General features: G+C 41.6%; 1 protein-coding gene across 2 annotated transcripts in view; it reads left to right on the top strand.

Annotated features, from left to right (window-relative positions):
- The window catches only part of idua (alpha-L-iduronidase), a 166,572-nt gene that overhangs the window by 98,464 nt on the left and 52,747 nt on the right, over window positions 1-15,361 (top strand). Inside the window, exons 4-6 of one of the 2 annotated variants that reach the window (XM_052010427.1) lie at window positions 550-657; window positions 6,148-6,243; window positions 12,266-12,468. In XM_052010427.1, coding sequence (XP_051866387.1) covers window positions 550-657; window positions 6,148-6,243; window positions 12,266-12,468 — 407 coding nt within the window. The remainder of the gene's footprint in view (window positions 1-549; window positions 658-6,147; window positions 6,244-12,265; window positions 12,469-15,361) is intronic. The other variant, XM_052010428.1, reaches the window with a different exon arrangement.

Below are 15,361 nucleotides of genomic sequence, written 5' to 3'. Positions count from 1 at the left end.
AATATATTTGGGCAAGGCATCAGAAAGGTTCCGGCAGACAGCCAGATTCAGTGCCTTCAGGAGTGTGAGAGATAACAAGGAACTGTCCCATAGTTTTTTGAGTGCATGGATCCAATAAAACAACTTAAAGTTGCCTTCTATAGATATTCAGATTGGTGAAAAAAAGATTTTTAGATATAACTTATCTCCAATATTCCTGGTGCAAGGTGTTCCTGGGATTCTAAGTCCAAAGCACCTTCACCTAATTTGTTTTTGATTTCTTACTTATTAAAAATATCAGTCACAGTTTAGCAGTGCACTTTAGAAAAACAAAGACAGCTCTTGCTTATCATTAGAGTATTTCCATTTTATTTTAAATTATTTGAAAATTGATCAGCAGGGATGAAAATGTTCAACTGTGTATGAAACTATATTAATTTCCTTTTGTGTTACATTGCACCAAATTGTTAAATAGTTCAATACACATTGTATTTTGATTAATTTTAATGCAAACAGTTAATTGATTGCATTAATTGTCAAGAAACAAAACTCTTCCTTTGTATTTTGTAGGATTTGAACTCATGGGAAATCCTTCAGGTTATTTCACCAATTTTGAAGAAAAAATACAAGTGTTTGAATGGAAAAAAATGATCACCTTTTTGGCACAAAGGTACATAGGTAAGTGCTGTTCCATCTCCACCAACACTTACTTCCCTTCTCGTGGCACCTTCTCATGCAATCACAGGAGATGCAGCAGTTGCTGTCTGATCTCTTCCCTTCCCCCATTCAGCATCCAAAGGCTACTCCTAGGTATGGCAGTGAATTACTTGCTCATCTTCCAATCTAAGAGATTCTGTGGACGAGAACAAGACTCCTGGATAGTATGTTGTCTCCCAGGTGCCAGGGTCAGAGACGTTTCGGATTGACTCCAGAGCTTTCTTAAGGGGAAAGGTGAGCAGCCAGAAGTTGTGGTTCACATTGGTACCAATGACATGGATAGGAAAAGGGATGAGGTCTTGAAGAGTGAATATAGGGAGTTATGAAGGAACCAAAAAAGCAGGACCTCAAGGGTAGTAATCTCTGGATTGCTGCCTGTGCCATGTGCCAGTGAGGGTACAAATAGGAAGATATGGCAGATGAATGTGTAGCTGAAGAGTTGGGCCAGGGTTTCAGATTTGTGGATCATTGGATCTTTTCTGGGAAGGCATGACCTGTACAAAAGGGACAGGTTACACCTGAACTCGAGAGGGACCAACGTCCTTGCGGCCAGGTTTGCTAAAGCTGTTGGCGGTGGGGGGGGGCACGGTTTAAACTAGGTTACCAGGAGGATGGGAACCAAAGTGTTAGGTCAGATAATGGGGCAGTTAGTGTAAAGGAAGATGCAATGTGCAGAGAGACTGTGAGCAAGGATAGTCAGTCAGTAGGGCATAAATGCAGTCAGTTGGATGGGTTGAAATGTGTTTACTTTAATGCAAGAAGTATTAAGAATAAGAGTGATGAACTTAGAGCATGGATCAGTATGTAGAATTGATGTTTTGGCCATTACAGAGACTTTGGTGTTGCAAGGGCAGGATTGGCTGCTTGATGATCCGGGGTTTAGATGTTTCAAAAAGGATAGGGAAGGAGGTAAAAAAGGTAAAAGGGGGGGGGGGGGGGGGGGTGGGAGTGGGAGTGGCAATGCTAATCAGGGATAGTATCATAGCTGCAGAAAGGGAGGATATCGAGGAGGGATTTTCTACTGAGTCAGTGTGGGTGGAAGTCAGAAACAGGAAGGGAGCGATCACTCTATTGGGAGTATTCTATAGGCACCCCAATAGTCACTGGGACACTGAGGAGCAGATAAGTAGGCAGATGTTGGAAAGGTGCAAAAATAACAGGGTTGTTGTCATGGGTGACTTCAACTTCCCGAATATTGATTGGCACCTCCTTAGTGCAAAAGGTTTAGATGGGGCAGAATTTGTTAGGTGTGCACAAGGATTCCTGACACAGTATGTGGACAGGCCAACTAGAACAGAGGCCATACTGGATCTAGTACTAGGCAATGAACCTGGTTAGATGACAAACCTCCTGGTGGGCGAGCATTTCAGAGGTAGTGACCACAACCCGCTGACCTTTAGCATAGCCATGGACAAGGACAGGAGCAGACGATATGGGAAAGTATTTAATTGGGGGAAGGCTAATTTTGATGGTATTAGGCAGGAACTTGGGAGCATAAATTGGGAACAGATGTTCTCGGGGCAATGCAGAGCAGAAATGTGGAGGTTGTTTAGGAACAAGTTGCATAGGGTTCTGAATAGATTTGTCGCACTGAGACAAGGAAGAGATGGTAGGGTGAAGCAACCATGGTTGACAAGAGAGGTGGAAGGTTTAGTCAAGAGGAAGAAGAAAGAATATTTAAGGTTTAGGAAGCAAAAATCAGATGAGGCTCTTGAGAATTATAAGGTGGTCAGGAAGGAGCTTAAGAAGGGAATTAGGAGAGCTAGAAGGGGACATGAGAAGGCCTTGGTGTGTAGGATTAAGGAAAACCCCAAGGCGTTCTACATGTACGTGAAGAACAGGAGGATGACTAGAGTCAAGGTAGGACTGCTCAGGGATAAAGGGGGAAACATCCGACTGGAGGTGGATGAGGTACGGGAGGTCCCTAATGAATACTTTGCTTCAGTGTTCGCCAGGGAGAGGGACTTTGAGGAAATTGAGGTCAGTGTAGAACAGGAGCTGGAGCATCTTGAGGTTAAGAAAGACGTAGTGTTGGAGCTTTTGAAAATCATTCGGATAGATAAATCCCCAGGGACGGATGGGATATACCCCAGGTTACTACAGAAAGCAAGGGAGGAGATTGCTGGAGCATTGAACGTGATCTTTGTGTCCTCCCTGGCCACAGGAGTGGTACCAGAGGATTGGAGGATTGCGAATGTTGTTCCTTTGTTCAAGAAAGGTAATAGGGATAATCCTGGGAATTACAGACTAGTGAGTCTTACATCAGTGGTGGGAAAACTATTATAGACGATTCTTAGGGACAGGATTTACAAGATTTGGAGAAGCATAGTCTTATTAGGGATAGTCAGCATGGCTTTGGGAGGGTCAGGTTGTGTCTCACAAGCCTAATTGAGTTTTTTGAGGAGGTAACAAAACAAATTGATGAAAGTAGAACAGTGGATGTGGTGTATATGGATTTTAGTAAGGTATTTGACAAGGTTCCCATGGTAGGCTCATCCAGAAATTCATGAGGCATGGGATCCATGGAAACCTGGCTGTGTGGATTCAGAATAATTGGCTTGCCCACAGAAGGCAGTGTGTGGTAGTAGAAGGAGAGTATTCTGCCTGGAGGTCTGTGTTCTGCAGGGATCTGTTCTGGGACCCCTGACTTGGATGAGGAAGTGGAGGGATGGGTTGGTAAGTTTGCAGATGACATGAAGGTTGGAGGTGTTGTGGATAGTGTAAAGGTTGTTGTAGGCTACAACAGGATATAGACAGGATGCAGAGTTGGGCAGAGAAATGGCAGATGGAGTTCAATCCTGAAAAGTGTGAAGTCATACACTTTGAAAGATTGAACTTGAAGGTGGAGTACACGCTTAATGGCAGGATTCTTAGCAGTGTGGAGGAACAGAAGGATCTTGGGGTCCAAGTCCATAGATCCCTCAAAGTTGCTGTGCAAGTTGATTGGGTGGTTAAGAAGGCATATGGTGTGCTGGCCTTCATTAGTCAGGGGATTGAGTTCAAGAGCCACGAGGTAATGTTGCAGCTCTATAAAACTGGTTAAACCACACTTAGAGTATTGTATTCAGTTCTAACTGCCTCATTATAGGAAGGATGTGGAAGCTTTAGAGGGTGCAGAGGAGATTTACCAGGATGTTGCCTGGATTAGAGAACCTACTTATGAGGAAAGGTTGAGCGAGCTAGGGCTCACAGGATGAGAGGCGACTTGATAGAAGTGTATAAGATTACGAGAGGCATAAATAGAATGGACAGCCAGCACCTTTGTCCCAGGGCGGCAATGTCCAATACCAGAGGACATCCATTTAAGGTGAGTAGAGGAAAGTTTAGGAGAGATGTCAGTGGTAGGTTTTATACACAGAGAGTTGTGGGTGCCTGAAATGCACTACTAGGGGCGGTGGTAGAGGCTGATACAATAGGGACATTTAAAAGGCTCTTAGATAGGCACATGGATGTAAGAAAATTGGAGGGTTATGGGCTGTGTAGGAGGGAAAGGTTAGATTGATTGTGGCGTAGGTTTATATAGGTTGGCACAACATCATGGGCCAAAGGGCCCGTATTGTGCTGTACTGTTCTATGTTCCAGCAAAGCCCAGTGTAACCTCTTGTAACCAATTCTTATCATCCACCTAGAACTGGCTAATTCTGATGAAGAGTCATCAGCTTGTAATGTTGACTCTGTTTTACTCTCTGCACAGTTGCTGCCTTACCTACTGAATATTTGTGCTGTTCTTTTATTTCAGATTTCCAGCGAACACAATGTTGGTCTTTCATAGTTCCAGCACTCTTGTACCTCGTTCCTAGGTTCTCATTCACCTCTTATACTTGCACCTTCTCCACACAGATCGGCTGTAATTAACAAGCTTTCACCTCTCGCTCTCAATTCAGATCATCACCACTTTTGTTATTTAGCCTGTCCTGGTCGCCATCCTAAAAATAGACATTTCCTTTGTCTCTCCACCTCTACCCTTCTCTGCAACTTTAAACCTATTTGATTTATATTTCCTAATTCTGTGAAGAGTCATCAGCCTGAAACATCAACTCTCCAGAATACTACCTGATCTGCTGACTTTTTTCAGCATATTCTGTTTATATTTGAAGAAATAAAGGCTCTCCAGCCTATAACAACAAATAGATATCAAAACACTGCCTACCAATTTAGCTTGGATTAGCTGACAATTCTAGCTAAGGGTTGTAATTGCTCTTTTTAAAAAAGTGCACCCCCCAATGAAAGAGGAACATTACTTTTGCATTTCAGAATGGACAAAAGCACGAATGTGCAAAGTAGCAGTCAGGGCATTAGAAACGAGAGCATATTTTCAGGAAGATGTTGCCCACTAAAGTTGTGCTAAGATGGGATACACTCTTTAATGTCATTACTGATAAGACAACCAATCAGTGCAACCTCTAAAATAAGAAATGCCACATAGTTTAAAAGGAGATTTAATAACATCTCAGGTGCCCATGGTTGTATGGTGTTGGTGTTAATTCATATTCTGTGCTCATCATAGTTTTTTTCTATGTCCTACATTTGCTATGTAAGGCAAATTGGATTATTATAGTGCTGTTGATAGATTTATTACTCCAAGAAAGATGGAAATTCAGTTTGAGTGCCAACAACTACAGCCTCTTAAAAATCAATAGTTAAGGCAGTAGATGAAACAAGGGTCATGCTATACACGTGGCAGCTGAATTGTACTCACAGCAGGCTTTAAAGCAACTGGTCACTTTCTGGAGGATTGAACTTGTGCAGATTTTTGGTAGTGATTTTTGCGATGCCTTTAAGAAGCAATTTAACTTTGTTTTACACCCCAACTCCATTCCAAACTCAGAAAAATCTAGACTTAACTAGGGCTCCCAAGACTTAGAAATGTGCTTAACTGTAGATCAGAAAGTCATCAATCTGTAACATCAGTTCAGTTTTTCGCTCTCCGTAGATGCTGCCTGACCTCCTGATTATTTTCTGTTTTTCATAACAATATGCACATGGACAGACCTTGGACTTTGATTTCAAAATCTGTATCTTCCTTTACAAATGCTTCCATTATCACTTGTCACCACCTCTCGTACCCTGCTCCCAGCTACTTATCTCTAGCTTTGTTTTCCAAACCAATTCTGTTATGTCTCAACTCATCTTTAGCAGCCTTCTTGAAAACTAATTGACTGAATGCTCTTTCAGTATCATTCTAACTTTTCACACTTCCTCATGGATCTATTATTTGACATATAACATTTTATGTTAGCAATGTTTAAAAGAAAGTAATTCCATGTTATTGTTCATAGATAAATTTAGTTCCATTATGACTTTTATTGATCATACTCCTGACTATTTAGTTGCCTAATCTTTTTCAACTTTAATAAGTCATAAACTTAGATATACAACAATACCTCTAACTGCAAAGGTAAGACTTCATAAAAGGTTCACAACTTATGAAAGTTTTCCATTCGTTTATAGATATGTATGGTATAGCATATGTGTCAAAGTGGAATTTTGAAACATGGAATGAACCAGATCATCATGACTTTGATAATTTAACATTCACAGTTCTAGGTGAGTTTATTTGTAAATACAAGGACACTTTTGTGATGCAATATTCCTTAAAGAGTTGAATGTGAAGATAAGCTTAAACCTAGATTATGTCATATGTCCATTTCATTTGGCATTTTTGTCTTCCTTCTTCAACTCAACCTTCACCTTTAGCTTATCCCTGATCCATTCTTATTCCCAGTACAAGTAGATGTTTTAGATTTGCTGCTGAAACAAAAACAATGTTTTGGACAAATAACATCAAAGATACACTGTCAGATACAGTGTCAGATATGGGAGTTCCTGGAGTCTCCCTGCCTCCGGGAGGGCTACATCTGCACCAGGTGTGTCAAGCTGCAGGTCCTGAGGGACCGTGTTAGGTAACTGGAGATGCAGCTCAATGACCTTTGTCTGGTCAGGGAGAATGAGGAGGTGATAGAAAGGAGTTGGAGGCAGGTGGTCACACCGGGGCCACGGGAGTCAGGCAAGTGGGTCACAGTCAGGAGGGGGAAGGGGAAGGGGAAGAGTCAGGTACTAGAGAGTACCCCTGTGGCTGTACCCCTTGACAATAAGTACTCTTGCTTGAGTGCTGCTGGAGGAGACAGCCTACATGGGGGAAGCAACAGTGGCAGTGTCTCTGGCACAGAGTCCGGCTCTGTGGCTCAGGAGGGTAGGGAAGGAGAGAGGAGGGCACTAGTGATGGGAGACTCTATAGTTAGGTGGGCAGACAAGCGATTCTGTGAACGCAGGAAAGAAACTCAGAAGGTGGTTTGCCTCCCAGGTGCCAGGGTCCGGGATGTTTCAGATCGCGTCCAAGATATCCTGAAGGGGGAGGGAGAACAGCCAGAGGTCATGGTACATATTGGTACCAAAGACATATGTAGGGAAAGGAATGAGGTCCTGAAAAAAGACTATCGAGAATTAGGAAGGAAGTTGAGAAGCAGGACCTCAAAGGTAGTAATTTCCGGGTTACTGCCTGTGCTAAGTGACAGTGGGTATAGGAACAGAATGAGGAGGAGGTTAAATGTGTGGCTGAGGGATTGGAGTAAGGAGCAGGGATTCAGATTTCTGGATCATTGGGGCCTCTTTTGGGGCAGGTATGACCTGTACAAAGAGGACAGGTTGCACTTCACTCCTGGGGGACCAATATCCTGGCGGGGAGGTTTGCTAAGGCTACTGGGAAGGGTTTAAACTAGAATTGTTGGGGGGGGTGGGATCCAAACTGAAGAGACTGGGGAAGAGGTGTTTGGCTCTCAAATAGAGAAAGCTAGTAGTAGGTATGGTAGGCAGGTGATAGAGAGGGGACATGCTCAAGCAGGTTTGAGATGTGTCTACTTTAACGCAAGGAGTATTGTGAACAAGGCAAATGAGCTTAGAGCTTGGATACTTGGAGCTATGATGTGGTGGCCATTACGGAGACTTGGATGGCTCAGGGATTGGAATGGTCGCTTCAAGTGCCGGGTGTTAGATGTTTCAGAAAGGACAGGGAGGGAGGTAAAAGAGGTGGGGGAGTGGCACTGTTGATCAGAGATAGTGTCATGGCTGCGGAAAAGGTGGACGTCGTGGAGGGATTGTCTACAGAGTCTCTGTGGGTGGAGGTTAGGAACAGGAAGGGGTCAATTACTTTACTGGGTGTTTTTTATAGGCCGCCCAATAGTAACAGTGATATTGAGGAGCAGATAGGGAAGCAGATCCTAGAAAGGTGTGAGAATAACAGAGTTGTTGTGATGGGGGATTTTAATTTCCCAAACATCGATTGGCATCTCCACACAGTGAGGGGTTTAGATGGGGAGGAGTTTGTTAAGTGTGTTCAGGAAGGATTCTTGACACAATATGTAGATAAGCCTACAAGAGGAGAGGCTGTGCTTGATTTGGTATTGGGAAATGAACCTGGTCAGGTGTCAGATCTCTCAGTGAGTGAACATTTTGGTGATAGTGATCATAATTCTATCTCCTTTATGTTAGCACTGGAGAGAGATAGGAACAGACAGACTAGAAAGGCGTTTACTTGGAGTAAAGGGAATTATGAGGCTCTCAGGCAGGAAATTGGAAGATTAGATTGGGAACAGATGTTCTCAGGGAAAAGTATGGAAGAAATGTGGCAAATATTCAGGGGATATTTGTGTGGAGTTCTGCATAGGCATGTTCCAATGAGACAGGGGAGTCACGAGAGGATACAGGAACCGTGATGTACAAAGGCTATAATAAATCTAGTCAAGAGGAAAAGAAAAGCTTACAAAAGGTACAGAGAGCTAAGTAATGTTAGAGATCTAGAAGAGTATAAGGCTAATAGGAAGGAGCTTAAGAAGGAGATTAGGAGAGCCAGAAGGGGGCATGAGAAGGCCTTGGTGGGCAGGATTAAGGAAAACCCCAAGGCATTCTACAGGTTCAAGTGCAGTAGTGGGAAAGTGTGTATGGATCCGGAAGAAATGGGGGAGGTACTTAATGAATACTTTACGTCAGTATTCACTATGGAAGAAGATCTGGGGGATTGTAGTGGGGACTTGCAGCAGGCTGAAAAGCTTGAGCATGTAGATATTAGGAAAGATGACATGCTGAAACTTTTGGAAAGCATCAAGTTGGATAAGTCGCCGGGACCGGATGAGATGTACCCCAGGCTGCTGTGGGAGGCAAGGGAGGAGATTATGGAGCCTCTGACAATGATTCTTGCATCATTGATGGAGACGGGAGAGGTTCTGGAAGATTGGAGGGTTGCAGATGTTGTTCCCTTATTCAAGAAAGGGAGTAGGGATAGCCCAGGGAATTACAGACCGGTGAGTCTTACCTCAGTGGTTGGTAAGCTAATGGAAAAGATCCTGAGAGGCAGGATTTATGAACATTTGGAAAGGTATAATATGATTAGGAATAGTCAGCATGGCTTTGTCAAGGGCAGGTCCTGCCTTACAAGCCTGATTGAATTTTTTGAGGATGTGACTGAACACATCGATGAAGGGAGAGTAGCAGATGTAGTGTATATGGATTTCAGCAAAGCGTTTGATAAGGTACCCCATGCAAGGCTTATTGAGAAAGTAAGGAGGCATGGGATCCAAGGGGGCATTGCAGTGTGGATCCAGAACTGGTTGGCCCACAGAAGGCAAAGAGTGGTTTTTGAAGGGTCGTATTCTGCGTGGAGGTTGGTGACCAGTGGTGTACCTCAGGGATCTGTACTGGGACACTTGCCCTTTGTGATTTTTATAAACGACCTGGATGAGGAAGTGGAGGGGTGGGTTAGTAAGTTTGCGGATGACACAAAGGTTGGGGATGTTGTGGATAGTTTGGAGGGCTGTCAGAGGTTACAGAGGGACATAAATAGGATGCAAAGTTGGGCTGAGAAGTGGCAGATGCAGTTCAAACCAGATAAGTGTGAAGTAGTTCATTTTGGTAGGTCAAATATGATGGCAGAATATATTCTTAATGGTAGGACTCTTGGCAGTGTGGAGGATCAGAGAGATCTTGGGGTCTGAGTCCATAGGATGCTCAAAGCGGCTGCGCAGGTTGACTCTGTGGTTAAGAAGGCATATGGTGTATTGTCCTTCATCAATTGGGGAATTGAATTTAGGAGCCAAGAGGTATTGTTGCAGCTATATAGGTCCCTGGTCCGACCACACTTGGAGTACAGTGCTCAGTTCTGGTCGCCTCACTACAGGAAGGATGTGGAAGCCATAGAGAGGGTGCAGAGGAGATTTACAAGGATGCTGCCTGGAATGCGGAGCATGCCTTATGAAAGTAGGTTGATGGAACTCGGCCTTTTCTCCTTGGAGTGACAGAGGATGAGGGGGGACCTGATAGAGGTATATAAGATGATGAGAGGTATTGATCGGGTAGATAGTCAGAGGTTTTTCAGACGTTTTTCCCCAGGGCTGAAATGGTGGCCACAAGAGGACATAGGTTTAAGGTGCTGGGGAGTAGGTATAGGGGAGATGTCTGCAGTAAGTTTTTTACTCAGAGAGTGGTGAGTACCTGGAATGGGCTGCCGGCAACGGTGGTGGAGACGGATATGTTAGGGTCTTTTAGAGACTGTTGGATAGGTACATGGAGCTGAATAAAATAGAGGGCTATGGGTAAGCCTAGTAATTTCTAGGGTAGGGACATGTTCGGCACAGCTTTGTGGGCCGAAAGGCCTGAATTGTGCTGTAGTTTTTCTATGTTCTATGTTCTAATAAGATGAATAGAGTATGTCATTTATTATCGATAATGTACTTTAGGTCAGAACACATACACCCAATGAGAAGGCAATGAAGAGTGTGGAAGACCTGAGAACACAATTCAAAGACGGAATTCTCTGAAACTGCCAATGCAATTAAAGTCAATAAAAAGAGCTCAGAGTATTGAATTTTATTCACTGCAGCATAAAGTACAAGATTAGAGAAGTTAAGGTACATTTAGATAGACTTCAGTTGGTATATTTTATACAGTTATGGTATCAGATTATACAAAAATAATTAAAACTGTAAGAACCCTGCAACTTAGTTTTCCATCATACTGTAAGACGTTCCTGAGAAATGCCAGCATTTCCACATGGAACAGTCAGTATTTCATTAATAACCTCAGGAAGGTCAGAACTCCCATGCAGGCTTATGTGAACATGGATATCCAGAACTTCCTGAGAGATATTCACCATATGTTTCAGTTTTTTGACATTTTTAGAATTTCTCTAATAATGTTTAAAACTGTGATCAATTTTGCTTATACTGGGAACAACATATTGTTTGTGAATCTGAGAGATATCTGCAACTATTCATATTATTTGACATCTGTGACAGCCAGTGAAGCCTGTGACTTAACCAGTTGACAAAACATTTCTGTGTGTGAAAAATCAAAAAAAATCGATGCTGGAAATCTGAGATTAAAAACAGAAAATATTGATCAGACAGCATTTGTGGAAAAAGAAACAGTTAATGTTTCAAATTCAAGACCATTCATCAGAACGGGGAAAGAGTAAACAAGTTAGTATCTCTGATACTGCAAACTAACTTGTTTTTTCTCCTTTACAGTTCTGATGAAGGGTCTCAAACTTGAAATGTTAACTCTGTTTCTCTTTCCACAGATGCTGTCTAACCTCCTAAGAGTTTCCAAGATTTTCTGTTCTTATTTCTGTCGGCATGGCTTGCACAAGCTTTGCCAGGTTATAAGTGATGACCCTGCATTGCGCAGGGCTTTCATCAGTCATGTTGAAGCTGACTCCATCCAAGAAATTCTTGCTGTTACACTCTCTGCAGGTAAATATGAACCTTGTGCTCAGGTGAGTAGCAAGTATGCCACAAAATTACCTATCTATAATTACAAGGAGAGGCTTGAAACACTATTTCCATGTGAGCACACAGAAAATTAAATAAAATAAATATACTGTATGAAGGGTTTTAATCATGTGCATTCTTTAAGTTGTCTTTAATGACAAGTGGTAATCAGTTCAAAATTGTCACTTAGAGTGCAAAAAGAAATTAAAGGAAGTTGTTTTATACATTATATTGCAGTACCACATGAATGATTAAGCCAAAAGCAATTGCACAGTTGAATTGTGTTTATAAAGAAATATCGATGGGCATTGACAAATACTGTATATTTTAAACATCGGTTATTGAATTGTATATAAAGGGCATTGACATTTTGCTGCCTTTCATATTCCAGAAAAAGAAAAAGGTCACCATGTTACCAAAAATCCAGATGTAATCACCTGCAATTGGAAATAATAAATTAAGTTTGGAAAAATGAAGCAAACATATATTTCCTTATTTTATTCAATGAGAACAAATCCCAGTATAAACCATTGAAGACTCTCTGACCTTAATACTATTTGCTGATTTTGTTCAGAGTGCGTTGCACATTTAAACACTTCTCTCTCATTTTTTGACAAGTTGGTAAGATAGATCATAAAATGCCAGGAAGTATATTGAGTATGCACTTACTTAAAACATATTGAGCTTTCACTAATCCTCCCCCCTAACATTTCTCAGTTAGAACTTATGAATTGGTCTTGTATATTGATTTAGATTTGGTAAATTGCAGTCTTGATTAAAAATATGACATTTATGACATGTGATTTTAGGATTCCAAAACTACTATGATGCCTGTTCAGAAGGTCTGAAAGATGCCAGTACGCTACTTAAATTCGGTGGTCCTGGAGGTTCATGCCATCCTCCCCCACACTCACCAATTTGTTGGGGCTTGCTAAATCACTGCTATAATGGGACCAACTTCTTTACAGGAGAGATTGGAATACGATTGGATTATATTGCATTACACAAAAAAGTAAGTAAGATATGAACATTGCTTCAAGTTACAGCAATCAAAACTTGCACTGAAAATTATTTTTAGACTGCTTTGTTTTTAAATAGGATTGTACAAGGTTGATTCTCTCGTTATGGTCTTAGAAGTTTCAATAGATGGGAACAAATAATTTAAGTTTAAATTATTGAATATTGTGACTATTTTTATAGTTACCATATTTTAACCTGTTATTTGAGTATTTTTGACTGATGTGATTTAATCATGTTCTTTGTTATGATAAATAGCCTAAAGTACATAATTATATTATAAACATTGTGAAATATGGTTGCAGACCCAGTCCTTCATATGAAAATATATACTGCCTGCTGGAACTAGAAACCATTATCTGATCTGACATTCAGATGAATCAGTCAGCTAGCCAGTGCAAAATGATTGTGCTTATCAACCTGATGCCATTAAAACCCTCATTTGCACGACTGACACTTGCACTCTAGAATTATACCCAAAATATTCTTGAACATCATTTCCATGATGGAGACCATCCCAGACATTTCATAAAATATTGTCCTGTGTCATCTGAATTGTCTCATCAACCAGTCCATACACTAAATGATCATGCAGCACCCAATCTAAAAAGGTCCTAAGGTCCTGAACTTGAATCTATTTGACGATGTCTTTCGCCTGACCACATTATATTTTTTATTTTTGTTCCTGGTTGCATATGCTGAACTTGTAACCCTCAAACCTCTAAAGGCACTGTTCATGTTCAGGATCAGAATCAGGTTTATTATCACTGACTCAGATGACATGCAATTTGTTGTTTGGTGGCAGCAGTACCGTGCAAAGACATAAAATTACTATAAATTATGAAAATAAATAAATAGTGCAAATGTAAAGGAATAACAAAGTAGTGTTCATGGACTGTTCATAAATCTGATGGCAGAGGGGAAGAAGCTGTTTCTGAATCATTGAGTGTGGGTCTTCAGGCTCCTGTACCTCCTCCCCGGTGGTAGTAATGAGAAGAGGGCATGTCCCGGATGGGGAGGGTCCTTGGTGATGGATGCCACCTTCTTGAGGCACTGCCTCTTGAAGATGTCCTTGATGGTGAGGAGGGTTGTGCCCATGATGGAGCAGGCTGAGTCTACAACCTTCTGCAGTCTCTTGCAATTGTGTGCATTGGAGCCTCCATACTAGGCTATGATGCAACCAGTCAGAATGCTCTCCACTGTACATCTATAGAAATTTGTAAGAGTCTTTGGTGACATACCAAGTGTTCTTAAACTCCTACTGAAGTAGAGCCGCTGGCGTGCCTTCTTCATGATTGCATCAATGTGTTGGGCCCAAGATAGATCCTCCAAGATGTTGATGCCCAGGAACTTGAAGCTACTTGCCCTTTCCGCCGCTGACCCCTCAGTGATTTCCATGATAAGACCTCGTTCATGTTTTATGGTGTTGGTAAATTCACCAATATCTCTTATGTATCCAGCCCTAATGAAAGCAACAATATCACCTTCCCTCCGTTCTGTCTCCTCTTCCAGGACTTTAATATCATTCACTCTCTTTTGGAACAATTCTGCTTAATCTATGCACAGGGCAAATAGCTTCTCATATTTCTCAAGCTTACTGACATTCACCAAGTGCACTGCCAGACATCATTGTTGGTTTATCTAGAGAATACATTCTGCATTATTTCACATTTGACTGCTGCCCTGCTACTCCCTCATACAGCACCATCCCAAACTGAATGCACTATCTGTTGGTTCTTTTGGGTTGCAGCTCACTAAGGTTCATAATAAAATTGGAGCTACCAGCAACACATCTTTTACTGAAAGCAGGCAATGCTCAACGAACAGCAGTGGCTGACATAACAATGTATCAAAGTTCACACCACACAGAATTCTTACAGGTACACATGTTCATGTAAATTAGTGCTTAAAAGTTGGCATATTGAACAATTTGTCCAAAACCATACATAACCCATATTTGTTGGTCCCATGTATTATCACCTAAATGGACTTATCAAGCACATCTGAGAATCAGTGTCAGGGAACTTTACCATTGCCAGTTACTCAGATTGTGTGGTCTGCTGCAGGCAGGGATACCATTGCTTACTAGTGCCCAATTGCATCATGTCAGTCAGAGGAAGCAGATGCTCCATGGCTTTCCCTTGGACAGATCTACTAATGAGGCTTCCTGGAATGTCAAAAATACACAATTGAATCAACATCTGTAAATGAACAGATTCTGAAGGCAATCATATTAGCAATCGGAGACAATCCAAATATTCAGATGGATAGGGAAGGATGCATCCTTGGTTCTGCTCAGCACACAACTTGAGACTTCCATTCTTTTCATTTTGTACAAGTCGATAAATTCTTTTAAATGATTCCTCAGCTGAAAGTTAAAGTATTTCAGTAGAATAGCCAACTTCCGTTATTGATTCCTTCTTAAGGACTTTGACATGCAATGATGTGGACACTGTCAATTTCCACTAAACACCTTGCACTTAAAGTTGAATGCAAAAATGGATGTCTTGCCATCTTCATTATATTCATGGCTTGAACTGCAATGGACACTGTTTTGGTCACCTGATTTACTTAGCACAGTATTCTTAAAATACTGCTCCATGTAGCAATGTAAATTTGTCAAGGACATTGATTAGCACAAAATCTCTGCCCCTTAGATAAGAGGTTCCTCTTGATTCAAAGCTGCACACCTAAAGTTGTTCAAACAGTATGGCAGCACAGCTGCTGAGGTTGGACACTGGCAATTGCCAGCGCAGTACTTCCTCTCATTCACAGCAGTTTGTATTCATTTTCTTCAGAGAAATAACTGATTGTTCCATGTGCACTAAGAAGTCCTTATGAGTACAGCCAGTGACGATGAAGCAATTCCTCTAATGCCCTCCGTAACT

Source organism: Pristis pectinata, chromosome 2 (genome assembly GCF_009764475.1).
Source record: "Pristis pectinata isolate sPriPec2 chromosome 2, sPriPec2.1.pri, whole genome shotgun sequence".
In the NCBI taxonomy this organism is placed as follows: domain Eukaryota; kingdom Metazoa; phylum Chordata; class Chondrichthyes; order Rhinopristiformes; family Pristidae; genus Pristis; species Pristis pectinata.
Note: the sequence above shows the minus strand (reverse complement) of the source record. Positions and strands in the feature narration are given on the sequence as shown.